We start from the raw sequence: 26,017 nt of genomic DNA, 5'->3' as shown, positions 1-26,017 counted from the left end.
TTTTTTTTTTTTTTTAACTGGCTAGCGGTAGGCGAGGCAATGCTGCTGCTTGCGAGGTGTGCGGCGAGAAAGAAATGAGTTCCTGTTTAAACATTGAAGGTTGAGATTAGCAACAGAGGTTTCGGTTCTACAGCTGGCAGCGGGTGATCGGAGTGAATTCGAAGGTCTCGTTCTGCAGGAGAGAAGCTGCTCTTTCCTGTGTGAGGGGAGTGTTTTGTGAGAATATAAACGTGTGATGCTGAGGGTAATCCAAAGAAGGTGTATCTGGTGCTAAAAGTCTCTTCTCATTGTTGAGTTCTACACGGTAAATGATGATGCTGACACGTATAATTGAGGTTGGACATTAGGAGGAATTTCTTCATAGAAAGAGTGATTAGACATTGGAATGGGCTGCCCCGGCATGTGGTGGAGGTGTTTAAGGAAGGACTGGATGTGGCACCGTGGTCTAGTTGACAAGGTGGTGCTTGGTTGTAGGTTGGACTTGATGGTTTCAGAGTGCTTTTCCAACCTGATTCTGTGAAGGTGTTACTGCATTGCCAGTAATCCCGAGGGTTCTGCCAGGTGAAGGAGCCAGTCCCAGTTCTGCAGGCTCATATGACTACGTGCTGCTCAGATCTGTTTAAATTCACATAGAAATGGAAGGGAAGGTGAAAAAAAACATGGGTGGATTATGGTGAACATGAGTTTAATACAACTTAAATATCATAGCACAACAAAATACTAATAGTTGTGGCCATCTGCACAAAGCACATAACTGTATGTATAACTCTTCATTTAATTTTTCTTCAAGTAGAGGAGAGATTCCTGTACAAAATCAGACACAGATAATACAGTTTGGGCATGTTTGAGGCGCATAGTTGAAATCCCACATTTTTGGCTCCTGCAAATGGAGCAATCGTCATTTAAAACAGTTAAGATTCTAAAGACTTTTATTGACTATTACTCATAAATTTGGCACTGCCTCACAATAAAAATACAAAAAATAGTTTAGAGTTGAAGATGTTTATTGTTATTCCTTTCAGTACTCATGAAAGTCTTGTTAAAAACCAGTGGTTTATCATTTAGAAAGCTCATTCCTAGAAGGGAGGGACAGAATTCAAATAAAAGAAGTGCTGTAGAAAGAAAAGTACAAAAGCATTCCAGGAGAGTTTAGTAGGCAGGGTATCACCATGTGCTGGTTACCTTAATCCGAGATCCTTTTGAATCTAAACCAAACCTGTGGATTAAATGCTCAAAGATTAGAAAATGAGATTATTCAAGTCAAAATGCATGTTCAGAGTTGACTTTTGCAAGTTTCCTGTAGCTTTTGACTCTCAAGAACTCTGCCAACAGACACTGGAAAAACTTTGGATTTCTGTTAGACTTTGGCATGTGGTAGTCTGGCTCTGGCACACTAGTTACCTGTTCACATTTACCATAAATAATGACTAAAAGCATAACTTGCATCTAGATTTTGGAAGTAACTTCTGGAAGGGTTTGTTTCCTTCTCTTTCCCCCACCCCTTTAAGACTTTTTGTCTTGTGGGATTTGTTTGCAATCTGCTAGCTGAAGCTCTGAGGCAAGTTTGCCAGATCTGGGGCTGTATCATCACTCTGCACATCTGGAAGTGGTTTATGTGCTCACATTCCTCCAGCACAGCGTCTGGACTCTGCACTATTCCTCAGCAGCAGAGAAAGGAAAGAAAACCAGCACAGCTCCAAAGTAAATTTTGAAGAGTTCAAAAAAGGAATTGAATCATAAAACTGTTACTGTGCCCTGTAAGGCCCTTGTGTGGGTGACTTCAAAGGAGGATGGTGGTCGAGGGTGCTTTGGCAAGAGTGCTTACAGATGTGGGCTATCTAGGATCCAAGTAAATAACTACAGCGCTTCAGGAGAGAGGAGTCCCGAACACTGTGCTGCTTTGAAGAGGTAAAAAGACTAATTAAGCGAGAAATATCTGAGCAGTAATGTCACTGTTTTTGAGCTTTCCTTTCTGCAGCCTCCGTTTTGTTACAGGATTTGGCAGCTGAGTTAGGGACTGCCAGGTTCCAGGAAATAATGTCTACAGTAAATGAGTAAATATTTGCAGGGGCACAAATATACCTCTCTTTTCTTAAAAATCAGTAGGTAATCAACTGGTGTTTCAGAGGCTTAGGAATGCTGTAGTTGTAGAACTCAGACTTGTGTGAGAGTCTGTCTTTTGATTTTAACATTTAAAACATGGTTCAGTTTATGTGGATTTAATAATTTCTGGAGATAACATGAAGCTGTGGCTGTGCAGCTTTCATCTTGCAGTGATCATCAGGATTGTTTGTGGCTATTGTTATGAATGCTAATTCAAAGATAGTAGGCAGCTCTATGGAAATCAGGGGAAGATTGTCATCAGCTAAAGTGGGGTTAGAAAATTAGTCCAAAAGTGTTCTGTTGTCTTTCTGCTTACCTAAATGAGTTAAGTTTTTAAGTGTAAAAGAAAGTAATGCTTCTGTGTAATGCGTGAGGGAAAGGCTTTCTCAGCTGTGGTTTTTTCCAACAGATAAGCTTGATTTCCTCTGTGTATATTAATGCCACATGAAGAGAATGGTCTCCTGGAATGTAGATATGTAGTGCAGATGTGGAAGAACTTCCAGAGTACTCCTTTCTCACTGCAATTTAGCCATTAGCTGAGACTTAAATACATTTGAATATAAGGGGTTTGTAAACTATGCCACATCTTAGATTTCATATATTTTCGTTGTTGTTGTCATTTAACTTGTTGGTCGAAGTAGAGACTAATTTAGTATTCTGCCTGAACTTGAGCACTAACCAGTGGGAGGTGGTCAGTTTTGTGACTCAGATTTCAAGAGTTCTTGCTGTTCTGTCTGATTTGTCAAGGAGCTGGAATAAACTTCACTTTTGTGTGTGCATAGAACCATCTTCTATCTTAATCTGTGCTGTAATGTGTCCATACCTGTAGGTGTTGAAGCAGGAAAAATTGTTTTCTGTTCTATCCCTACATAGTAGAAAGGTTAGATCACACAGTTGGATTTTTCTCTCCCATCCAACTTCTGGTGCTGTTTTTTACTGTTGGTTGTTGTTGTTTTGGTTATGTGCTTTGTGTTTTCTTTCATAAACAGTAGTTTTGGATCCAGAATTCAAACGAATGTTGTATTTCTCATAATCCTGTACTTTAGGGATTATGTTCTGTCTTCTTAGGCCTGGGCTAGAAGCACAGTTTTAGGGAAGGCTACCTCCTTTTCTTCAGCATCACAAAAAATATGCATAAATACAAGCCCACTACACCCACTGGAAGAATGCAGCTGTAAGAAAATATTTGCACTATTGCTCTGAATTTTTTAAGGGTCTAGAAGACACTGTCCTGGTATAAGGCTCTCATATGTTTGGGAATGCATACTCCAGCAAGACATTATTGTTTGCTATAGTTACTATGTTGGAGGTGAAATCAGAGATAAATATATTTATAAATTGCATTAGTGGATGTTTTAATACTACTTTGCACAGTATCTTAAAATGTACTAGAAATCGCCTACTGACATGGATGATCAGATGGGATTTATGAAAGTGTTTTTCACAATTTAGTAGTTGCTTAAATTATTAATTAAAGTATTTCAAACACATAAAATTAGTATTTGTTCAAAAACAAAAAGGTATTTACAGAGATTAATTGCAGTTTTACTTTTATCAGTTCAGCAGCAAAATTTAATAATCCAAAACCTAGACCTTTATATAACTAACTGGAATTCACTTGTGGTAATAATGATATTTCTCTCTTTTATTTTTTTTTCTTTTAATTATTTTTTATTTTAGTTTACCATAGATCACAGTTCTCATCCAACAGGACACATGGCTCTTTTAAAGAAAGGTAAGAGAGATTAAAAACATTTGAAATATGTATTTTTTAAAAGAGGACAGAAATGTCAAATCTGATTTCTCATGCAACTGTTTTCAGAGTTGCATGCAAATTCATAGTTCTGGTATTGCTAAATTATTCTTAACTTTAAGTATGCCGATAAGTCTTTTCCTGTTAACTGTCAGATAAGTACCACCATAATTCACATTAATTCAAAATTACTCACTGCTTTACTTCATGAGAGTGGAGATTGTGAAGTTTCCCACCAATACTGCAAGTAGCTGCTGCTTTCATGTGAATTGTGCCCAGGGCACTGAAGCTGAATTTTACAGAGCTCTGCACATTAATGCTGTTCATACTCAATATTGAGGTGTGGCCCCAAGAATTTTGGGGTTCTCATTAGCTGTAATGGTTAGTGACTGAAAATGGACTTCCACATTTATTTATGTGCCCGAAATTTCTCAGAAGTCAGTGGGCTTTTTCCTCAGCTGGTTTGAATTAGGGACGGTTTGGTTTACCAATTTCAATCTAGTCTCGTGCCCAGTTGTGGCCAGTTGGCCATTTTGATTAAAATAGATCAAAACTCTGTTCCTTTTGCTCTTTTGAACACCTTAAATACATTTTAAAAAGTAACAAAGCAGTCTGAAACAAAGAATACTCATGTTGATGAGGGCAATGTATTCCTTCCCTGTTGTGCTTGATGAACTGTCACAACACCTGAAAATGCTTGGTTTGTGTTGAATGACTTAAATTTGTGCAAGACAGTCTTCTTGGAACTATAAATCAGAATATACAGTCAGGTCTTTGCCTTGCTTTGATTTTACTCATTTAAATTACCCCGCCAAAATAAGTATTTTCAAATATTTTTAAACATTCCTGGTTTCACTAGCATGGTGGGTTTGTTTTTCTAGAATTTTTAGGGTTTTGCTCAAGTACACCTTCAGGATCTGAACATTGAAATAGATCTAAAAATTCTCCTGTGTCTGAAGTTTTATCAGGGAAGCATAACAGAATGCAAGGGCTACATAAAAATAATTAACTCATTAAGTGAGTGTAAACAGACAACAGACTAGCCAGGAAGAAAAATGTTGAGTTCCTGATTAAATTCAGAAACATGTGAATTTTCTAGTACAGATAACCCAAATATATTTCTATATATATATATATTGGGACTTGTATGATTTAGTGAGCAAATTAACCATGAAAATCAGATAGTTGGGGATTACTTTAATAAGAGAGAATTATTGTTGTGTTTTTTAATGGAAAGTATTTAGCTTGATCAAATAGCATGAGAAAAACACAACAGGTTATCAAATTCTTCTATCACCTGTACTGGTTGCAAATTGGATTTTTTTTTCTTAGTTAGATATTTGGGAATTAGCAGTTATATTGATTGTTAACACATTCTCCCTCTTGTTTCAGTTAACCAGATCTTACTGTTACTTCTTGTCTTAACCGTGTGCGCTATTCTGTATAACAAAGTTCACCAAGTGCCCTTGGCATTAAGAAATGAAACAGGTAAGTGACTCTCACTTCAGTTTCATTTACGTTCCTGTTTTGTATTCCTCATGTCTTAACTTGAACAGCACTTTTCACCTTACTGAATGTCCTGCAGTAGATGAGCTACTCACACTGTTGCATATAGTCTGTGATGAAAAGCATTTTCCTCCTGAATTACTTGAATAAAATTATGGGAGATTGATAGTGATGACTAAGAGTTGTAATTCTGATTAAGTTTTTATCCAGATGTCACTGATGTAGATGGATGCTGGAGTATATCCTTACATAGCTGAACAGATTGGAGCTGTCAAGTGGTAATAAACTTTGATCACGACCTGCCTCCTTGGGAATGTTCTTGGCTTCATTATTCATTTCAGATAGACCATCAAATCTTCATATTTACAGCAGAAGTTTCAGCTGAAATTTTTATAGTGAAAGAAAACTCTTAGTTCAATAAGGTTGGACTAGTATTAAATGTAGTAAGCTATTTATATAGTATCTATATAAATAGCTTACTCGCTGCTGCCAGTAAAGGTAAACAAACTCTATCTTGATATAAATCATTTATTTTCAATATATTTTTGTTGGGGTTGTTATGACTCTAATTGTTATGTTTTAACCAGTACAGTTATATCTGTTTAAGTTCTGTAAGTTAATTGGTGCTAATCAGGGATATAAATCTTTAGCAGGAATGTGACCTGATTCAGTGTAGTTTAGGGTTTTTTCCCTTATATCATTAGCAATTTCCTGGTGGTATAAATTTTTGTACTCTTCCTTTCAAGCCAGCTTGCCAGAGAAGTGGAGCTCATGCAATTGCACAGTCTCTTTGACTTACCGCCTTCCTTTGATAATTTTGGAACCTATTGTTCAATTTGTACTAAATATAACTGAGAAGTAGAAGTCTCAAAGGTATTCAAACCAGTCCAGATTTCATGTGAATGAGCAGCTACATGAAGGACAGGCTAAATTGTGCCCCTGCTGAGTAGAAGATTCTGAGAATGCTCTTATTTATTCTATTTGGTTGCATCCAACAGTCCAGTCAACCTGCAAGTGGTTCTGCATTAGCAGCAGTTCAAGCTGTGTGCCTTGCAAGATGGGGATGTGTATAGGATGTGGTAAGGAAAAATGGAGTGGTGATAAAATGATTCCATTGCTTGTGGTAGTACTTACTCATTTTTGTGACCCAGATCTGATGTAAAATGGATTTGTTTCTGATAGTGGATTTAGAGAGCCCTGAGGAAATGGAGGAAGAAATCCCAGTGGTGATCTGCGCTGCTGCGGGCAGGATGGGTGCAGCGGTGGCAGCGATCAGCAGCATCTACAGCAACACAGAGGCCAATGTTTTGTTCTACATCATTGGGCTGAAGACAACCATCCCACACATTCGGTACACACCAGCCTTGCTTTGTTTTGGGCTGTAGTTAGAGCCACATTGTTGTTCCCCCTAGCACAGGCATAACCACTTTTGGACTTCAGAGGACTTTTCAGGAAAATGTAGTGGTATTGGGAGCAACCCCCAGGATTCTGTATGTGATGGAAAAAGGACCGCTTTGTCCTCCACAAGGCACTGAGTCGTGCAAAGGGGTGTGAAATAACCAGGCCATGCCATGCCTGTTCTTAGGTTTTTGTAGCTAGGCTGCAGAAGAATCTGTACTGAGGTAAGGATACACAGCCTACTTGTCACAATCCCACTTGGTGGAACTGCAATTGCCTCTTCTGTTGCTGGGTCTTCAGCTTCAGAGTCAAAAAACTTGCTGTTTAAAGCTAATTTCAGTTGATGATGTATTAAAGTTATAAAAAGAGAACCAAAAAATATTGTGATGACTTTCCTTTCTTTCCATTTCACTTAATTCCTTAATTTCTCATTTCATTTTCTATCATGAAATGAAATCTCAGGATTTCAATGAATATTCATCTCATTAAATTTCAGTTCATTTCACAGCACTTCATTCCATTCAATTTAATTGTTTTCACTTAATTTCAGAATTTTCTTCTTCTCAATTTCACTGCATTATATTTTCCTTTCCTTTCTATCCTTTTTGCTTTAATCCTTCTTTTCTCATTTTATTTCCCTTCCTGAAATGAAAATTCCTCATTTCTAGAAAGGAAATGAAATCTCTAGATTTCAATGAATATAATTTATTGAGGTTTCATCTCATTTCAATGTACTTCATTTCATTCTATTCCCTTTCACTTGTTTCACTTCGTTACATAATTTTCTCTTTTTTTTTTGTTTCATTATATTTCATGTCTCTTCTTTTCATTTCACTTCATTCCTTGATTTGCTATTTAATTTCCTTCATGAAATGAGAATTCTTCATTTCATGAAAGGAACTTATATCCTGACATTTCAGTGAATGTAATTTCATGAAGTTTCAGTTTATTGTTTCAGCGTTCAGGTTTGCAAACATTGCCTTGAAGAGGACCAAGTTGTGAATGCAAACTAAAACATTTCTTAGCAGTTCTCACCTCTGGCTATTTCACTTCTGTAGCCTTTGTACCCACAATTTGTGTCAGGAGAGAAAATAAACACTGGTGTTAAAAAATCTGACAAAAACATGAAAATAAGATTAGTTATAATAAGTCTAAAGAAAACATAATTAGGAGGTGATGTAGAAGTCATCTGGAAGAACATAAAGCTAGGAAAGGGAGAAGACTAACCTCAGCTTTAAACACTGTAGATAGGGTAAGAAATTATAATCTTTAATTATAGCAAGAAAACTTAGAAGAATATAGTTTATTGGAAATAATGGTGAAAGATTAGTTGTTTGGGCTACAGATGGAGTCTCTGGTTTGAGGAGTGTGTGGGGTGTTTGTTTTATTGAGGTTTTGTGGGAATTTTTTATATTTTAAGAATAAGTTTAACAAAGGTCTATGTGCAGTTGCTGTAGACATAATTGATTCTGTTTTGGGATAGAATAGATCAAGTGAGCTTTTAAGGTCTCTTATTATTCTTCTAAGTGTCTGTGAATTTCCTGCAGGAAGTATGAAATTCACACACTTGATATTTCTTTTATCACTTCTTTTTTTTCCGTCACAGAAAATGGATTGAAAATTCTAAACTGAAAGAAATAAAATTTAAGGTTGTGGAATTCAATCCTATGGTACTAAAAGGAAAAATCAGACAAGATGCATCACGTCCTGAGCTTCTTCAACCTGTGAGTCAATGAATGCCACATGACAAATTATTGAGGTTTTTAATACTTATTGTGGGCTTTAAAATGTCCTAGATCTGTTCCATTTCATGGAGGAGGTGTGCATATATGTCTCTTCCAATGCGAAAGCTAATGACCATGAGATGAAATTAATCAGAATGACAGCATAAACAATAGATGCTGCACACTTTTCATGGAATGAGTACTGCATCTCTAGATTTCCTTGCTGAAAGGTCTTGTGGATGTAAAAAGGTACAGGGGTTCATTTAGGATCGAAGTTCATATTTAGATCACATCTAGATCAGAAAATCCCTTGAGCTGAAAATAGCTGAAAGCTAGGAGAATACATGGAGCAACTGTTCTGTGTGCTTGCTCTATTTTTATTTTTCACTGAGCATCTGGTTAGGACCACTGTGAAAGCAGGGGCTGGGTAAAATGATCTGAATTCTTATGGTTGTTCTTACATTCTCAGTCCCCTTTCCCTCTGCTCTGTTCTTCATTGCTGTTGTAGCAGTTATCCCACGTCTGTGTCACCAGTCAAATCATTCCTTTTAGAGTGGATTGGTGATATTATTACACTTTGAAATGTTTGGTGTGATGTATGCTGTAAAAATGCACTAGGAAGAGCATTGGCAGCAGGTCCAAAAAGGTGCTCCTTCCACTCTGCTCTGCGCTGGTGCGGCTGCATCTGAAAGTGCCGTGCCCACTTCTGAGCCCACCAGTATAAGAAAGATATGGTCTTACTGGGGCAAGTCTAACGTGGGCTACAAAGATGATTAAGAGGCTGAAGCATCTTTTATATGAGAGGCTGAAAGAGTTGAGGCTGTTTCAGTCTGGAGAAGACAAGACTCAGGAGGTTCTTATCAATGTGTGTAAATACTTGAGGGGAGCAACAAGAGACAATGGGCACAAATAAAATGAAATTCCCTCTGAGCTAAAGAAAAGCCTTTTTAGAGCATGAGTTTAAAAGTCTCAGGTTGCCCAGAGAGACTGTTGGGTCTCCATCTGTGGACGTATTCAGAACCCAGCTGGGCATGGTCCCTGTCAGCCTGTTCAAGTGGGCTCTGCTGCAGCTGGGGGGTTGAACAAGAGGATCTCAAAAGGCCCCCTTGCAGCCTAAAGGATTCTGTGAGGAAGCAACAGATTTGGGCTACATGGTTAGGGCCATAGTGGATGAGTAATAACAGCAATAATAGTAATAATACTGGGCTTGAGATAGCAGGAAAACTATGGGGAAGGAAGCAAATGGTCACTGATTAGTGCTCAATAAAGGGAGAAATTCCAACTGACTTAATAGAGACAGAAGCCTGAGAATGCTGTGTTAAACAGCTTTACTATTTAGTCTTTAACTTTTCTTTCTCTTTAATAGCTGAACTTCGTTCGATTTTATCTCCCTTTGCTTATCCAGAAGCATGAGAAAGTAATATATTTGGATGATGATGTCATTGTTCAAGGTAAGCTGTTAAAAAGCAGTTTCTAACAGAATTAAAATCCAAGTTATTGCAGCTTTTACAGCCATTTGGAAATATGAGATAGAAACTGAGGCAGCTGCTAGGAGTGTTGAACTTAGGGAAACGACAAATAATTTGTTTGTTTAAATGCAAGTTTGAGGAAGAACTTACCTGCATATATTTTGAATAATTGTCATCAAAATTGTATGTGGATTTCATTTTAATTGATTCTGGTCAATTGCTAAAAGATACCATGGATTTCACTCAGATGCTGCAATGTTTATTAAGTGTGTGACATGCATTTCCTTCTGGTATTTAAATTCCCACAAATGCTACCAATTCCTTATCCAGAATTGCTGTTCTTGAGAGCAGGAATTTACTAAAAAAAGTGGATGGAAGCTCCAAACACTCAAAATATGGTTTTGAGCATCTTCAGCTCAGAATGTAAAGCAATTTGCAGAATCATGAAGATTTCAGAGTTTCTAGGCAAGTGGGAGCACTTAAAAGGCATTCAAATCCTGAAAAAACATTTTATTTTTTTCTTATCATCCTAGTGATATCTTTTGACGACCAATTATTTTTTTAAAGATTCATTTCTTGTGAGCTTTTTCTGTTCTGTTTCCAATTTGCTGGGTTTTTTTTTTTCTTTTACTCTGTAGAGCTGTTGTCTTCATATTTGTTTTATCATATTTTCTTGTTACTTTAAAGCACTTTTTCACCAGTGTTGTGTTTTAAGCCTGGTGGGCAACTAACAAAATTTCCTTTGGAAAGAGTGAGTGTAACTACAATAAACTTTTGAGCCTTTATTAGTCTTTGCTGTAAGAACATTATGACCAGTGAATTTGCACATGACAAAAGTATAATTCTCCACTGCTTTTCTGCACCTTTTTATAATTTTGTCTCTCTAGAGGCAGATTTCAGACCACCTGCACTTAAAGGCGTCACTATTTGCTGCTTTGTAAAAGACAACTAACCTGTTCTGTCTCATTTTAATTTGCCATAGACTTCCTCCAACACGGGTGTTTCCAGTGACAATCTCTGCTTTTTTGGTTTTGTTGCTCTGTCTGTCATCAGTGGGCAGCAGCAATATTTAACTCTGTAAGGTTCCAGGCCTTCATTTGGACTCCAATTTCACGAGCAGTTCAAGCTGAGCCTGCCACTCCCCCTTCACCCCTCCCTGCACCTGTGCTCACCAGCACTGGGCTCTCTCGTTCCCTGGGGGTGTCAGCTGATGATAATTGTGGAGCTGCAGGATAAAAGATGCAGTTTCACATCACACCTCATGGTGGACTGCTGCTGACCAAGTGGCCTTTCCTGTCCCCAGGCAGCTTCTCTTACGTGTGTAACCTGCAGTTGTGCAGCTGCAGATGCAGCTGATTCAGCTATTCGACCTGGCAGAAGACCAGCAGTACAAAAAGTAAAAGAGATAAAAGCAAAGTAAAACTGGAAGCTGTAAGGGGTTGGGATGCAGACTCACTCAATTGCTGTGGCAGTGTTCTGCTTCCCACCTGCCTGAAACTGTTCTGGCACATCTTGGGTACCTGACAGTCAGGTGATGAGTGAGGTGTCAGGCATTACAATGTTTCCCTCCACCAAGAAGGAGCTGGGTGGGCTGTGAAGCCAGCAGGGATGTCAAGTGACAGGCACATTTCAATCAGCCATTTCTGGGAATCCAGGTATCTTCCTAGGAGATAAATACGCCATAACAACAGGAAAAACCTCACCTGTACAAGACATTGAAATGGAACTTTTGTGGGACTTGAAGAGCTCAGAAAAATTGCCTGTGCCCTCCCTCTCCATAGACAAGCTCTATGTATGCAGAAGTTTGTAACCAGGCTTTTTTAACAGTCCTATCAGCTTCTGCTGTAGCTGATTTTGGACAATCATAATATGAATGTATGTAATACCAGTGATAATATCTAAAGAAAAACCTTAGGCATCCAAATGCAAATTTGAAAATGGTCCCATATTACAAAATTCAATAGGGGCTATCCTTAAAACTGGTGTGTGTGTAAGATATGAGAGCTGACGTTATCCTATCAGCTCTGCAGCAGTGCAGTAGGTGTTGTCTCATGCTTGTGACCTTTCTGTAATCAGGTGACATCCAGGAACTCTACAATACTAAGTTAGCTCCTGGACATGCAGCAGCTTTTTCAGATGATTGCGATCTGCCTTCTACACATGAAATGGTTAGAAGTGTAGGGATGCAGGTAAGGTGCCATTCTGGAATTCTAATAATGAATGTGTTTGCCCATAAATATAAGGTGATTTTATGTGTTTTCCCCAAAGTGAAAATTTTATATATATAGATATAGATAGCTTTGTAATAGAACAGGTAATTAAGGACTTTTTGTACTGGTACAATTGTGATGCCGCATGATTTAGCGTGGGTACCAAAAGACAAACATAGCAAGGTAAAAACCTTATCAAACTTCCATGGTACAATGTTGTGGGAAAAGTAATTTAATATCTGAAAGTATCCTGCCTTACAGCCTTGTCATACAGAACTCACGACAGGTAACCACCATCTAGAAACTTATCTTTGGGAGAGCATAATTAGCCTCCTTCTCAGTGAGAGTGAGGTGCATTTACATGTATCTTCACAGAGATTCATAAAGGATGAACGTACTTTTTTTTTTTTTTTTCTCAGAACACATACATGGGATTCCTGGACTACAGAAAGCAAGCGATTAGAGATCTTGGCATCAGCCCCAGTACCTGCTCCTTTAATCCTGGAGTAATTGTTGGTAACATGACTGAATGGAAACATCAGCGGATTACAAAGCAGTTGGAAAAGTGGATGCAAAGAAACGTAGAGTATGTGTAGAAATCTAGCTTCATGCTTTACTTTTAATACTTGTTTTACAATTTTATTTCCATTTAAAAGCTCTTACAGGTTTTTTTAACTCAGAGCAGTCTTTCTTTTGAGATCTTGTCAAGTGAAGTAACTCATGTTCCAGCATTTCCATCTGTTTAAATCTGACCAATTCTGTACCAGGAAATGGCCACTTGGAATTTTACTCTTGTGTTCAATCACAAACCACACTTAATCCTGAGGGACATTGAGAACATGTGGTTCTCATTTTGGGTGACCATCTTAGCCTGGAATGAAGCCACTGAATGATCTTCCCTTCCTGAGGCTAGCTTAAAGAAGGAGTATTTCCTCCTTGCCAGATACTTATTTTTAATCTTCTGCCTTTTGTACTAAAGATTCCTTGAGGTTTTTAACATATCATTTTTCCTTTTGCAGGGAAAACCTCTATAGCAGTACCCTTGGGGGTGGTGTGGCAACCTCCCCAATGCTGATTGTATTTCATGGAAAATATTCCTCTATTAATCCTATGTGGCACATAAGGCATCTTGGTAAGTTTAATTTCTCACTGTTTGCAAGTTGGAACTAAGATGAGTTTGTGAGATTGCAGTGCAAGACCTTATGTGCCTTTACCTCATGTGCCACTTACATGGAAAGAATATATGAAATATCTGAATATAGTGAGCCTGAAAAAAGTCAGGTGCAGTGGAAGACAAGGGGAGGCCTGGCAGTTTGTTGTCAGCATTTTGGAGGATGTAGTTACCTTTCACCAGGGAGTGGTGAATTATCCTAGGAAAAACATAATGGCTTAGCTGGTATGGTAAAATGAATAGATTTTACTTTGTTTTTAATCCCAGCTATGCCAAGATGTTAAAAGTGTTGAGAGAGGAAATGTGTTGAGGTTTTTTGCTGATGCAGTATAAGAGGCATCAAGCTGAAAAAAAGCTGCTGTATCATACAACTAGTTGTAAATTAACATGAAAGCATACTAATCAGATTTCTGAAAAAAAGTCACCTGAATTTAACTCACTCTACAGTGTCTTCCATTATCAAGAACTGCATTTTAATTATTTTTTTTTAATCTACCCATGCAGGTTGGAGTCCTGATGCCCGTTACTCAGAGCAATTTCTTCAAGAAGCTAAATTACTTCATTGGAATGGGAGATACAAACCTTGGGACTACCCCAGTGTCCACACTGATCTCTGGGAAAACTGGTTTATTCCTGACCCCTCAGGGAAGTTCAAATTAACTCGTCCTGACAGCTGATACTGACACACTGCATAACGTAGTGTATGGGATGCATTTAATAGTTTGAGACGCAACATGTTGTATGAGTGACTGATTTTAGAAAACGAAGTATTTGTTAAAAATATGAATAATTGACCATCAGTTTTGTGTGCTTATGGCAGGTGAGGGAGGCCAGAGTGACCAATACATAGTTCAGATTATCTTGACTTTCATGTAAGGTGAGGAAACAAGTTTATTTGACAATGAAGTACTTTCATTAAACACTTACAGAGGTGAAATTCAGTGTCAGACAGAGTGCTTTAATTTAAGGTCTTTCTCAGTAAGATTCCAATGTCTTCTGGTAGGAAAAAAACTACACAGGAGATAGCTGCAGTGTTACGTACAAGAAGTGTTTAGTTATCTAGCCCACATAAACAGCCTGAATTGAAAACCTGGGCACATATTACAGTGTTCTGTTGTGTGGTGACTGTTTTGTGGCATCTCTGACTATAACCCATCCTGTAGTGCACTTAATAAGATGCAAAATACATTCCAATACACTGCAGTACAATTCCTGATTTTATTGTGAAACATTGATAGATTTAAGACAGATTAAGAACTTCTGTATCACTGTAACAAAAAGAGCACCAGTTTTGAGGGAGGACACAGAATTGCAGTATTTAGTGGAATGGTCATTGCACGCTCAACTGTATTTCATACCCAGATAACCAAGTGGGTGATTCCATTAAGGAAGAGACCTTTCCCTTCCAATCAAACAGGACAGCCTTTCAGGAGTTACATCCTACTGTGCTACATACTTAGCAGTGCTAATTTCATGCTTCTAATTTTGTTGAAAATAAAACTAAATTGTAACAAATCCCTGATGCAAGATACTTTGAGCACCTGCAGGAAAACATCCATGTAAACAGCAATACATGATACAGTACACTTTAAATAACAGAAAAGTCCTATACCTTTCTGACAATATGTGGAACAGTTTTATGCTGCAGCTAATAAACACAATCAGACTCATAATGCACACTCACTCAATTGAAGATTCTCAGAATTAAACCACATAATTTGGGAAGAAACTGTAAACATCAAGCCTGCCTCACAACATGTTGACAGTGTGTGATCTCTGTAAGAGGTGTTACAGCAGGATTAGAACGTACACTAACCAGTTACACACAACTGACAACTGTCACTAGCTGTGAGGAGAGGATAAGTCACATTGGTACAGGAATCTCTGACCAGCATGGAGTGTGGAGATACTGTTTGTGTCTGTTTTCAAGTATGTGAAGCACCAAATGTTGTAAGATCATCAAAACTTTAATGTTTTGATCAGCTTATTGCTTTTACTTCATCTTTTCCTTACATGATAAAAGAGGGAAAGAAGATGAGAGTTAGGCACCAGGATGATTTTTTTTTCTCAGTCATATTGGACAAAAATGTGTATCATTTAGGCAAGTTCCTTAGAAGAGAGTTTCTACAGACAATTTCTTATTCATGGAACAGCTGTCCCTGTATTCAACTCAGTGTTTTTAAATTTTAAGTGGAATAAAGGGAACAACCTCTAAGGTACTACAGATTGAAGAGAGCTTAATGTTAAAAATTGCTAAACTGCAAATCTCTTTCATCCTGTGCTAATTGTACATGATGTAAATAACATAGTTGTATATGACTTTTAAGAGAATGCAGTCTTTCAGTTCTCTGTCTCATTCAAAGGTGTTATCTCCTGCTAAAAATCAGGTGAAGGGACTAACTTCATGGAAATGATGGAGTTTAAATACCACAGAATTCAAGAACTACCACTGCTCTTTGTTTTTGCTTTTTTTTAAAAGCAATTCCAGTTCCTTACATTGTAATTTAAGGGGGAAAGAGATGGAGTGGTAGAGAAACCTTATCCTAAGAGAGCTCAGCTAGGATATTTAGACCCTGTCCTGTGTGACAGAAGTTTTCCTCCCCAGTGCTGTGACTTGAGATGATGTCTTCACTCCCTTCATCCTAAATTACGGTACACTCACTGAAGAGACAGAGCTGTCTTGTCCCACCCAGAAAACAGCACCTATAGCTGCAGAACACAACTTTCTACTTTTTTAAGATGGTAAAAGGCAGGATTAAAAAGCACCATTTCCTTAACTGTGCATGATTAAAAACACCGCTTCACACACGGTAAGGGTACATTTTCCATTTTCCCCCCTGGATATAATAAAAGTATTAAGAGATATCCATATATTGAGGCATCAGTAAAAAGTATACTGCTGCTGTTCCTACCATGTTGCCATTTATGGAATAAAATTAACACCTCAAAGAAATTTTCACAAATGAGAAAGCAATTTGTTAAAACTGCAAGACATGGTATACATTAAATATAAAACTCATATACAAAAAAGGGCTAACTTTTTTTTAAAAAGTTTGGACAGTTCCTTAAAATTATCTAGTTCATTGATTTCAGCCTACCACACACTTACTTTGGACTATAATAAAATAACTAGGGGAGATAAAATACTATTCAGATGCTTCAGTTGGAGAACTGAGGTACCAATCTTGATCACTGCATTAAAACTGCAGCATGTGTGCATAGCTGAGAAGGAACAGCTCCTACATGCTGCTTCCCTCCTCTTCCTGTGTCATGGCAGCACTGAACTCTGGAATCTGGTCTGCAAAGGACTGTGTCATCCACTGTCCGTTAGGAACCTCACTGAAGGACGACCCTTCGCAGTACTGTGGATTGCTTTCTGCTGAACAAACAAAAATCACACAATTTTTAAAGGCAGTTGACACCAGGGGTTCTTTGTTCCCCAGCAATGGCTGCAGAATGAATGCCCCAAGCACTTTACCAGTTCCATTTGAAGACAAGCCGCACTGGTCCGTGTCATACGGTGCACGGTCACAGTAAGCTCCTCCATACGCTGCTTCATAGCCTGGGTCATACTTTTCTTCTTTGACAGCCGTCTTTTTAGCATCCTCTGCACAAACAGAACAGCTCAAGCATTAATATTTAGAATAGAAATTATCAAAGAGCACTTTTATCAGAAAACATTTGAAAAACTGCCACAAATTCCACAAGATTCTACCTGCTCCCCTTAAAAAATGTATCCTGTACTAAAGAGAATGGAATCTGTAATTCTCTACCACACAGTTTAGCGAATCACATCTCCCCATTAAAAAATTGTTTTTCTTTCTTTCTTTCTTTCTTTTCTTTCTTTCTTTCTCTCTTTCTCTCTTTCTTTTCTTCCTTTCTTTCTTTTCTTCCTTTCTTTTTCTTTCCTGCTAGTATTGTAAAGATGGAATCTGTAATTCTCTTCTTTCTTTCTTTCTCTTTCTCTCTTTCTTTCTCTCTTTCTTTCTTTCTTTTCTTTCTTTTATTGTAAACTACATTACATTTTAATGAAGTGTTAACAAAATAACAATACCTTGTGCAAGTTGCAAGTCAAATGTGTACTGCACCTCCTGGACCTCCGTGTTGGGTGCAATGCCCTTCAGTTGATCCCTTAAGTCTTTCAGCTTAATGTAATAATGAACTTTATCTTGTGCCCGAGGAAACTGAGCACATCTTGCACTGGATGATGGCATAACATAGCAGAGCTTGAGACAAAGAGCAAGAAAAACAGCATTACTGATCCCCAAGCTATGAGTTAATACTTAAGTGCATTCAGAACAACTTAACTGTTTTAACTATTTGTACAAACTTCAACTAATGCCACAGGTGGTTATGGAAGGGGCTAAAATGAGTTTCCACTTTTCTTGGTCAGCCATCTGTCTTGCCCTGAAGATAGGGCTGATTACCAGCTGCTAAGTGAGCACAATTTTCACCAGTTATTTATGTGCTGCAGGAGAAGCAGTAGCCATGTGTGTTACAAGAGAGCAGAGCACACTCCAGAACTCCCTGAACAAGCAGAGCTCTGAGCCATAGAGGTGTATGTGATAGCATGCAAAGATCCCAAACCAGTGAGGGAGGCAGCACAGGTTAATTAGACTGGCTTATTGGCCAAGTGCAGCTGCATGATGTACACCAGGCTGTGAAATTGTTGTTAGTGTGGTTGGAGCCAGCTTCAGTGTTTCTTTCTACCTCTGCCAACAGCCCTAACTAAAGACATCAAGTTAGTTCAAGAAAAATTGTATTCAATACTTCTATTATCATGCAGTCTGTATGAACAAGTACCAGTAAAGGGGATTATTTTTCTTACAAATACATCTACTGCAGAAGTCCTTAAGAGCTACCTAAGGAGCAAATATTTATCCAATGATTCTTCAGGCTCTAATGGCAGCACTTCCACCTTTAGAGAAAGGCAGCTGAAACTTGCAGCACTAGTAGTAGAGGATAGAAATAAGAAGAAAAACAAACCAAACTTTTGAACTGACAAGATAATGAAGCTTTAGAATAAGCTACCTTGGCAAGCAGTGTAATTGCCTTTGCTTTAACTTGTTTATAAGAACACATTAAACAATCCAATTATTAATGATACATAGCTGGTCTCTTGAGATATTTTCCAGCACTAGAGTTCTATGACTAATGCACTCTTCATCAAATTGCTTGTTTTATCTTAAGCATCCAATTTAACTTCAAACTGCAGATCAGCTTAAGGAGATCCAGTCTGATGGAAGCGCTTGGGCATGCCCAGATCTAGCAATGCTGAAGGGTTGCATGCAGTAACACAAGGATGGACTTGCTGTTCTTTCTCCCCCACTGTGGCACTGGATGGTCATGCTCAGTATCAAAATCCAGTAATACAAATACCCAGGGAATTGGACACAGGGGATCAGACGAAAATTATCATAAAAGCAAGCACGTGTTACTTGTATTTTACGCAGTCCTCAGAGAATGCACCAACCTACTAACCATAACATACCATCTCTCAAAAGAAGTCTGCAAGTCTGAAGAAGCTGCATTAAAGATGTGTCCAAAAACTGCACTACTCCCCTTTCTCTATCTAAGTAAAAACCTTTCACACCTCTTGTACTCTGGTCAAACTGCTGTTATCCTAAGTGTGTGCAAAGCCTGTGATGTCATTTGTTTTTAAATAACCAAAATGAAGTGCCCCAGTTTTGTTTCTCAGTCTCAATACTTACAGTTTCTGTATCTGGCACTTTGTGTGGCTGCAGCCCAAATTCCAAGTTCTTAACTTTAATTCCAAAAACTTCTTTACTAAAAATTTCGTAAATACCTAAAATGAAAATATAGGGTAAGTGGAAAAAAAAAGCTACTGGCAGAAAAAAATTCATGTAAAAGTTCTCACATTTTCCATTAAAAGCTGCTATACGAGGTTTATACTTTTGTAGCTTCTGCATCAGAATTCGCCCTCCTTCCCGAAACTCTTTGCTAAAAGACAAAATACTCAAAATTATAATCACAACTATTAATTCAATAACAAGCTTGATATTTCCTTTTATTGTCTTACCTGGAGAGGTCTTTGCTTCCAGGTGTTGTCCTTTCAACCATGTTTGTAAATCCAATCCCATATTTATGCGGCAAGGTGTGGTCATCCATGTGGTTCAACTGCTCATTACTTAGACCAGACATGAACAGACACTTCCCTGTGATGTAGGAAGACAGATATGCATTTACCTTTTTTCCAAGGAAAAGAAAACAGAACCAAAAAATTCCACTCAACTACTGCAGTACTGGAATGCTAAAGGAATAATCTATTTTAACAAAGTATCAGTTAATTTGGGAAGACTACTGCCCAATCCAGAAAGTTTTAAAATAGCCAATATTACTTTACCTCCTCCAAGAGGGCAGAAAGGCCCCAGTGAACAGGAATTCCTTATCATGATCCTGCAAACCACTCTTTTATTCTAGAAGCTCAGCACAGAGCTTTAGATTTTGTGAGACATTTAAGCAGTGATCAATATGGATTGGGGGGAAAGAATGTGGCAAATACAACACGTCAGCTGTCTTTGACAATCTTGCCATTGCTTCTCCTTTCGCTGGGCCTCTCTGACGGAACCTGCTGTCTTGAACTCATATTTAGCATATAAAAATCCCAAAAACTAACAAACCAAAACCCAGGAGAAAAACAAAAACCAAACTAGTTTAATTAAAATGCCACAAGTTCTAACAAAGTTCTGCAAATGGTAAAAGAAGAAAGAAAAACAAAAACGTACAAAAATGGTTTCCAGGTCCTGGGTAATGATGTCCCTTGTAAGCTGCCATCAGGCCAGGATTTATGCCAATCTACAAAGATACCAGTCCATTTTAACAATGACAACATGGCTTGCTAGTCAAGAATTTATTCAAGTTACAGTAAGGATACTTATTCAATTCTCTCTAAGTTACTGTTAATAAATAAAAATGCATAAATGGCACCTTCCATCATTATTTTCAAACCTGACAATTTTGCAGCAGTGCCTCATTTAGATGTGCAAGGTCAAAAGAGCAGCTCGGAGGGTGCAGAGCTTCTAGGAAATAAAGCGCTGAGTTATGGGCTCTCATGAATCTGTACTAAACATGAGCCTTAGATTTCTCAAAAATTAGGACTAAGTTACTATGGCTTTAACAGAAAATGCAAAGCCACTCTACACACAGGAAACAGTTTTATGTACTTTCTGTACTTTATCTTGCAAGATCTTGCCATATAAGCAATACAGATGAGTGAGCAGAAAGAATATAAATCATAACAAGTAAATACAAGACTTTTTTACCTAATCTTGAAACTGAATTACTCACTATCACAATGTCCAAATCAAAGGTCAAAATATCAGGCAAAGTCTTGGTCAGAAGTTCAGCTTCAGATACACCATTAAAACGGTCCACTTTTCTTTTGACTTTAAAAGTATCTGTGATCTTTTCTTGTTTGCCTTTTGACTTGGCTGGTTTTTCTTTTTTAGCAGCAGGCTTTTTGGGTTGCTTTGGCTCAGTTTCTTTGGCTTTTCTTTTCCTTCCCCCTTTTTTAACTTCTGAAACACACAACAAATATTCTTTTTGTAAATTTCCCATGTTGCATTGTGGATATTCAAATAGACTCAGCTAAATGTATGGACACAGAGAGAAATAAAAGAGGTAAATTTACCTTCAAAATTCATTAATTTAAGCAACACACCTGAAGCTTCCTCATCTTCTGGCTCTTAAAAGTTTAGAGATTCAGGCAGCACAGGCACTGGCCATGACATGACCACCCAAAGATTGCTCTCTCTCTCTATGTTCATTAATAATGTTGAGCTGTAGAACAGTGTCACTTTCCAACAGTTAGTATTTTTTAAATAAGCCACACTAAACGCAACAATTCTTAGTAACCAATTCCCTACCTGTGATTACTACAAAAACTAAGCAACCATTCAAACAAAAATATTTCAAATAAATTATACCATACTTCTCTTGCAGAAAGTTAAAAAATAGGTATTTTGAAGCCAGAATTTTAAAAAAACCTTCTCTAACACAATGTTAAAACCCATGACTTCAGCTAAAATAATGCATTTACCTGTTGAAAAAAAATCTGCTTTTCTTGGAACAAGATAATTATGTGAGACTGAATAATGTGCATACATTCACATGAGTTTACTTCCTGTCTTTTTAATTGTCTGTTAGAACACATTTCTTAAAGAATACCACTAATCAATACTTCTGCAGTGAGCATCAAGAAAAGGAAATCCAATAGGTCCAAGGAAGCAGTTTAAGAGCAATATTATTTTTTCCCAATCAATCACTCTCACTTCAGCTCACTGGCACAGCCCAGTCAAGCTACCTTTTGGAGGCTCCTGAGCAATGTTTGGCTCTGGAATGCCCTCTAGAGTCGGCTGCTCAGTCATCATTTCTGTGTTGGGCACTGCAGTCATCATCTGATGGAACGGAAATGAGTAAAACGCTTGAGCTTGCTGAAGATATGCGTAGTATCTTAGAGATGGAGAAAGAGAGAAATAATTTATCAAAAATTTAGAACTTACTGATGTACCAAACAGAATGTAAACATCAAACTTTATCAAGGCTGGCATGTACTGCACTTACATTCTCTGATGACTCTATTAACAATATTAACAAGGCACTAAATTATCCACAACTTCAAAGCAGTCTGGCTGCTTACCTGGTATCAGTTAACCCCAACATTAACAGCACAGTTCTCTTGTGATTGCCATCATGTGGAATTAACACAGCATTTGTAAGGGAAGAGTAGCAACCTTCTTGTCCATAGCTTCTACTGCCTCACAAATACATAGCAAGGACTTGGTGAACAGTAGATTTTCAGGAAATAATTTTATCATCTCAGATCTATAATTAAAAACACCAAATAATTTTTAGATATAGAGATATTTGTCCAAGAAGGCAAAAGGCATCCTGTATTAGCAACAGTGTGGCCAGCAGGACCAGGGCAGGGATTTTCCCCCTGGACTTGGCACTGCTGAGGCCACATCTTGAGCCCTGTGTTCAGTTTTGGGCCTTTCACTACAGGAAGGTGCTGGAGCATGTCCAGAGAAGGGCAACAGATCTGGGGAAAGGTCTGGAGCAGCTGAGGGAGCTGGGGGTGTTTACCCTGAAGAAAAGGAAGTTCAGGGGTGACCTTATCACTCTCCACAACCACCTGAAAAGAGGTTGAAGCTGGGTTAGTCTCAAGCAACAAGACAAGGCGAAATGACCTCATGTTGCGCCAGGGGAGGTTTAGATTGGATATTAGGATAAATTTCTTCATGGAAAGGCTTGTTAACTATTGGAATAGGCTGCCCAGGGAACTGTCTGAGTCACCACCCTGGAGATATTTAAAAGATGTTGTAGATGTGTAAATTTATGGACAGGTTTTAGTGGTGGGCTTGGCAGTGCTGGGTTAATGGCTGGATTTGATGATCTCAGAGGTCTTATCCAACCTAAATTATTCTGATTTTAAATTTCTCAAAAGAAGCGACCATTCCCTACTACACACTGGGTTTTTAAGAAACCCACAGTCTTGTGATCAAGACACTAACTTTAAGCCAGATATCCATCCTGAAACAAGGAGAACAAATATGAACATACAACTGTCAGATTCCCAGGGAAGTTGCCTAATGAAGCTATAGGATATTTTCTGTGTACAGGGAATACTTTAAACCCTCTCCAAGAAGAGTTCCATTCTATGTAAAATACTTGTGCAGTCAATGAACAAACAAAACTGATTTTCAGATTTGCATACATTTTAGGACAGATTTCTTGCGTGGGTTCAGAATTTTTTTTTTTTGTACTGATGTATATATATTACAGAACATTTAAATAAGTACTTTCAGTATCACGATGAAAAGGTAGTGATTTGTTCCTCTCCCCTCCCTTCAGTTCATTATTTTTTCCTCTCCCCGCCCCCCCTCGTTCATGCTAAAAACAAAGGAAAAAAAAAAAAAAAGAAAAAGGTAAAGAAAAATAAATGTTCACTGCAACAAAACCAGGTATTAACCAATTTTCAAATCCCCCTCGGGGCAGAGAGACACGATGGCGCCCCACGCTGCCCAGGGCCACCGCGCTCTCCCAGCCGCGGGCCCGGGAGCCTCAGAGCCCCGGGAGCGCCTTCCCTCCCTCTTTGTGCCCAGGGGAAGGGGAGGGAGGCGGCCGCCACAGCGCGGCCCCGGCTTCCCGTGGGACGCGGGGAAGGAGGAGAAGGACAACGGGCGATCCCCACTGCCAGGCCAGAGCGCGGCCGCGGGCGCCCGCCGGTACCTGCCCAGCTCCGGGCCCTCCATGCCGGGCCCTCGCTGTCGCCGTCGCCGCCGGCCGCCCCCGCGATCCCACCGACCCGCCGGGCGCCCCGCCCACGTGACCGCGCCGGCCAATAGGGGCGCAGGGCGGGGCAGCGGCCGCCCCGGGCGGGGGGCGTGAGGGGGCGGCCGGGCCGAGGTGCGGGCGCTGTGTCGCGACTCACCCCGCCTGGCGCGATGCTCCCTGGTGAGGGCGGGCCTCCGCACCCTCTTCCCTCTTCCCTGTTCCCTTCCCCCTCCCCCTCCCGGCGGCGGCGGGGATGACGCATGTCCGGCGCCGTCCGTGCCCAGGGCCCGCCCCGGCAGCCATGCCCGCCGGCGCGCCGTGGCCCACCTACCTGCGGGCGCTGGCGGCCAGCATGCTGGCCATGTTCGCGGGTGCCGAGGTCGTGCACAGGTACTACAGGCCTGACCTTGTAAGTGCTCGGAGGGTCCCGGTCGCTGGTAGCGTGGGTGCGGGATGGAGGGTCTGCTGGAGAGGCTGTGCCTCGGAAACGTGTCTGGCCTGGCGGTGGGCAGAGATCAGCCTCTGCAGAGGCATTGGCCAGGCCGCCAGGACTTCACTGTGTCCGAGTCCAGGCTCCTCAGTACAAGAAAGACAACGAGCTGCTGGAGCTGGTCCCGTGAGGGGTCACGAAGATGGTGCAGGGTCTGCAGCGTCTCTTTGGAGAGACGACTGAGAGGGGATCTTATTAATGCTTATAAATACCTCAGAGGTGGGTGCCAAGAGGATGGTGCCAGGCTGTTTTCAGTGGTGACTAGCAACAGGATGAGGAGCAAAGGCCATAAACTAAACCATAAGGAGTTCCACCTTAGTATGAAGAAGAGCTTTCTATTGAGGGTGGCAGAGCACTGGAACAGCCTGCCCACGGAGAGCATGGAGTCTCCCTCCCTGGACACATTCCAACCCACCTGAACACATTTGTGTGTGATCTGCTCTGGGTGACCCTGCTTGCAAGGGGCCTTGGACTGGACGATGTTCAGAGGATGATCTTCCAGCTCTAACAGTGCTGTGATTCTGTGACTCCTCGGGGGAGTCGCCTCCACTGTGAACACAGTATCATGTGTCGAGAAGGCGTCTCTGCTGTGGGAAGCTGGGTTTTGAAAAGAGTGTGCAAAAGTGGCAAGAAGGAGCTGTACTAGATTTAAATAGACTTTATTTCCTCCAGTAATGGAAATGAAGGTGACCAGAAGTTAACATTAGAAATTATGACAGACAAGGGTGTCAAAATTGCAGTCACAGAACTAAACTCTAAACGAGACCTTCCACTACGGATAATAATGGCTTGGTTTAGCCTCCTGGAGGTCTGACTTGAAAGCTTTCTCTCATCCTCCTGCTCACGTATTTTTCTTGGGTTTTTTAATTCTCTGGGCTACTTTCAAATGGGAAATAAGTTTAAAAAAATTACCATGCTTGAGCTGTCTGCTCAAAATTTAAGCAATGATGCTTCAGTCATTGATAAATACATTAGAATTTATGTGTTTTAGTAGTCTCTACTGTAGCCTTCATTACTGGCAAATTGACATATTTATTCAGAGTGATCAAATTATCTATATCTCTTAAGTAGTATGAATTTTGAGGAGGTGCAGTTCTTGAAATGTCATGTTATCTGCTACCTTTTAAAAATTTTATCTCCAGTTTCAGTGCCTTATTTCTAAATCAGGGAAGTAGAAGCAGTGAAACATTTTCTTCTATCACCAAGAGTATGTGTGGAAACTTCAGCTGTGCTAGAACATCTTTACCAAACTCTCTTTAATGGCAAAAATAAGCTTTGCTCCTTTAAAACAGTCTATTCTTCCTTTCATCTTGGGTTTTTTTTTTCCAAATTGTATTTTGCTACTATAAAATAAGTCAGGTTATAAAAAGGTAATTTCTTAAGGTGTTTTGCATGTAGGAATTATATTCTGCTCAGAAAAGACGGCAGAAAAATCAGAGTTTAGCTGTCATGCTCTTCCAGAGTAAGCTAATTTACTGTTTTGGGAGTTTAGTTTTTCCTCTGTCACAACACTGATGTCTTTCTCTGTTTTTAATAGAGCATACCTGAAATACCTCCTAAGCCTGGAGAACTGAGAACTGAACTGTTGGGTCTAAAAGAAAGATCAAGCGAAGTTCAGACTTCACAACAGTGACCAGAGTTTATTTTTGTTATGAAAACTAGAACTGATAAAATATTTATCCAACTGTTTAAGTTGCAGAAATACATATGTGAAATACTGTGCTCCTGTAATGTGTCTTTGCTTTCCTTTGAGCAGAGTTGCAGGCAGCATTAAAAATAAACATACAGTGAATGTTGTTGGTAAAAGTCCCATCAGTTGTGTGCCAAAATGCTTGTGAGGTCATAAATCTGGATTACATTTCAAGTATCCTACAGAATAAGGCATCAAACCATGACA

At 39.4% G+C, this 26,017-nt stretch overlaps 3 protein-coding genes across 19 annotated transcripts; 2 read left to right on the top strand and 1 right to left on the bottom strand.

Annotated features, from left to right (window-relative positions):
• The first annotated feature begins 67 nt into the window (after window positions 1–67).
• On the top strand, window positions 68–16,103 carry GLT8D2 (glycosyltransferase 8 domain containing 2). 7 transcript variants are annotated; one of them, XM_041475302.1, is made up of 11 exons: window positions 68–200; window positions 3,784–3,838; window positions 5,249–5,344; window positions 6,361–6,441; window positions 6,545–6,713; window positions 8,367–8,484; window positions 9,851–9,935; window positions 12,030–12,142; window positions 12,583–12,749; window positions 13,183–13,295; window positions 13,839–16,103. In XM_041475302.1, the coding sequence occupies exons 2-11, from the start codon at window positions 3,820–3,822 to the stop codon at window positions 14,009–14,011; spliced, it is 1,134 nt and encodes a 377-aa protein (XP_041331236.1). In that variant the 5' UTR covers window positions 68–200; window positions 3,784–3,819; the 3' UTR covers window positions 14,012–16,103. The 7 variants fall into 7 exon arrangements, with proteins under 7 accessions (XP_041331236.1, XP_041331237.1, XP_041331233.1 ...); XM_041475303.1 differs by having other exon boundaries at window positions 126–258; XM_041475299.1 differs by having other exon boundaries at window positions 138–244.
• On the bottom strand, window positions 14,279–23,933 carry TDG (thymine DNA glycosylase). 11 transcript variants are annotated; one of them, XM_041475290.1, is made up of 10 exons: window positions 23,788–23,933; window positions 21,658–21,806; window positions 20,643–20,872; window positions 20,081–20,150; window positions 19,375–19,510; window positions 19,213–19,295; window positions 19,046–19,140; window positions 17,389–17,560; window positions 16,813–16,941; window positions 14,279–16,713 (listed from the first exon to the last, which is right to left on the bottom strand). In XM_041475290.1, the coding sequence occupies exons 1-10, from the start codon at window positions 23,931–23,933 to the stop codon at window positions 16,574–16,576; spliced, it is 1,350 nt and encodes a 449-aa protein (XP_041331224.1). In that variant the 3' UTR covers window positions 14,279–16,573. The 11 variants fall into 11 exon arrangements, 10 of the variants coding, with proteins under 10 accessions (XP_041331224.1, XP_041331225.1, XP_041331227.1 ...); XM_041475291.1 differs by having other exon boundaries at window positions 14,279–16,710; XM_041475293.1 differs by lacking the exon at window positions 23,788–23,933 and adding an exon at window positions 23,586–23,702.
• On the top strand, window positions 23,884–25,916 carry CUNH12orf73 (chromosome unknown C12orf73 homolog). Its single transcript, XM_041475306.1, has 2 exons — window positions 23,884–24,039; window positions 25,658–25,916. Exons 1-2 carry the CDS (start codon window positions 23,884–23,886, stop codon window positions 25,751–25,753), a joined length of 252 nt encoding a protein of 83 aa, XP_041331240.1. The 3' UTR covers window positions 25,754–25,916.
• Window positions 25,917–26,017: the final 101 nt, after the last annotated feature.

Source organism: Pyrgilauda ruficollis, unplaced genomic scaffold (genome assembly GCF_017590135.1).
Source record: "Pyrgilauda ruficollis isolate IOZ18807 unplaced genomic scaffold, ASM1759013v1 scaffold349, whole genome shotgun sequence".
Classification (NCBI taxonomy): domain Eukaryota; kingdom Metazoa; phylum Chordata; class Aves; order Passeriformes; family Passeridae; genus Pyrgilauda; species Pyrgilauda ruficollis.
This window is presented reverse-complemented; position numbering and strand designations above follow the sequence as displayed.

Excerpts from the sequence above, each read along its gene's own strand:
- GLT8D2 (XM_041475299.1), top strand. Across the intron at positions 3,839-5,248 it reads CATGGCTCTTTTAAAGAAAG|TTAACCAGATCTTACTGTTA; the intron begins GTAAGAGAGATT and ends CTCTTGTTTCAG. Across the intron at positions 9,936-12,029 it reads TGATGATGTCATTGTTCAAG|GTGACATCCAGGAACTCTAC; the intron begins GTAAGCTGTTAA and ends TTCTGTAATCAG.
- CUNH12orf73 (XM_041475306.1), top strand. The coding sequence starts at position 23,884 with ATGACGCATGTCCGGCGCCGTCCGTGCCCAGGGCCCGCCCCGGCAGCC. Across the intron at positions 24,040-25,657 it reads GGTACTACAGGCCTGACCTT|AGCATACCTGAAATACCTCC; the intron begins GTAAGTGCTCGG and ends TGTTTTTAATAG.
- TDG (XM_041475288.1), bottom strand. The coding sequence starts at position 23,933 with ATGGCTGCCGGGGCGGGCCCTGGGCACGGACGGCGCCGGACATGCGTC. Across the intron at positions 21,807-23,787 it reads GGAGCATCGCGCCAGGCGGG|ATACTACGCATATCTTCAGC; the intron begins GTGAGTCGCGAC and ends TCCATCTCTAAG. Across the intron at positions 19,296-19,374 it reads GGAAGCAAAGACCTCTCCAG|CAAAGAGTTTCGGGAAGGAG; the intron begins GTAAGACAATAA and ends TTTGTCTTTTAG.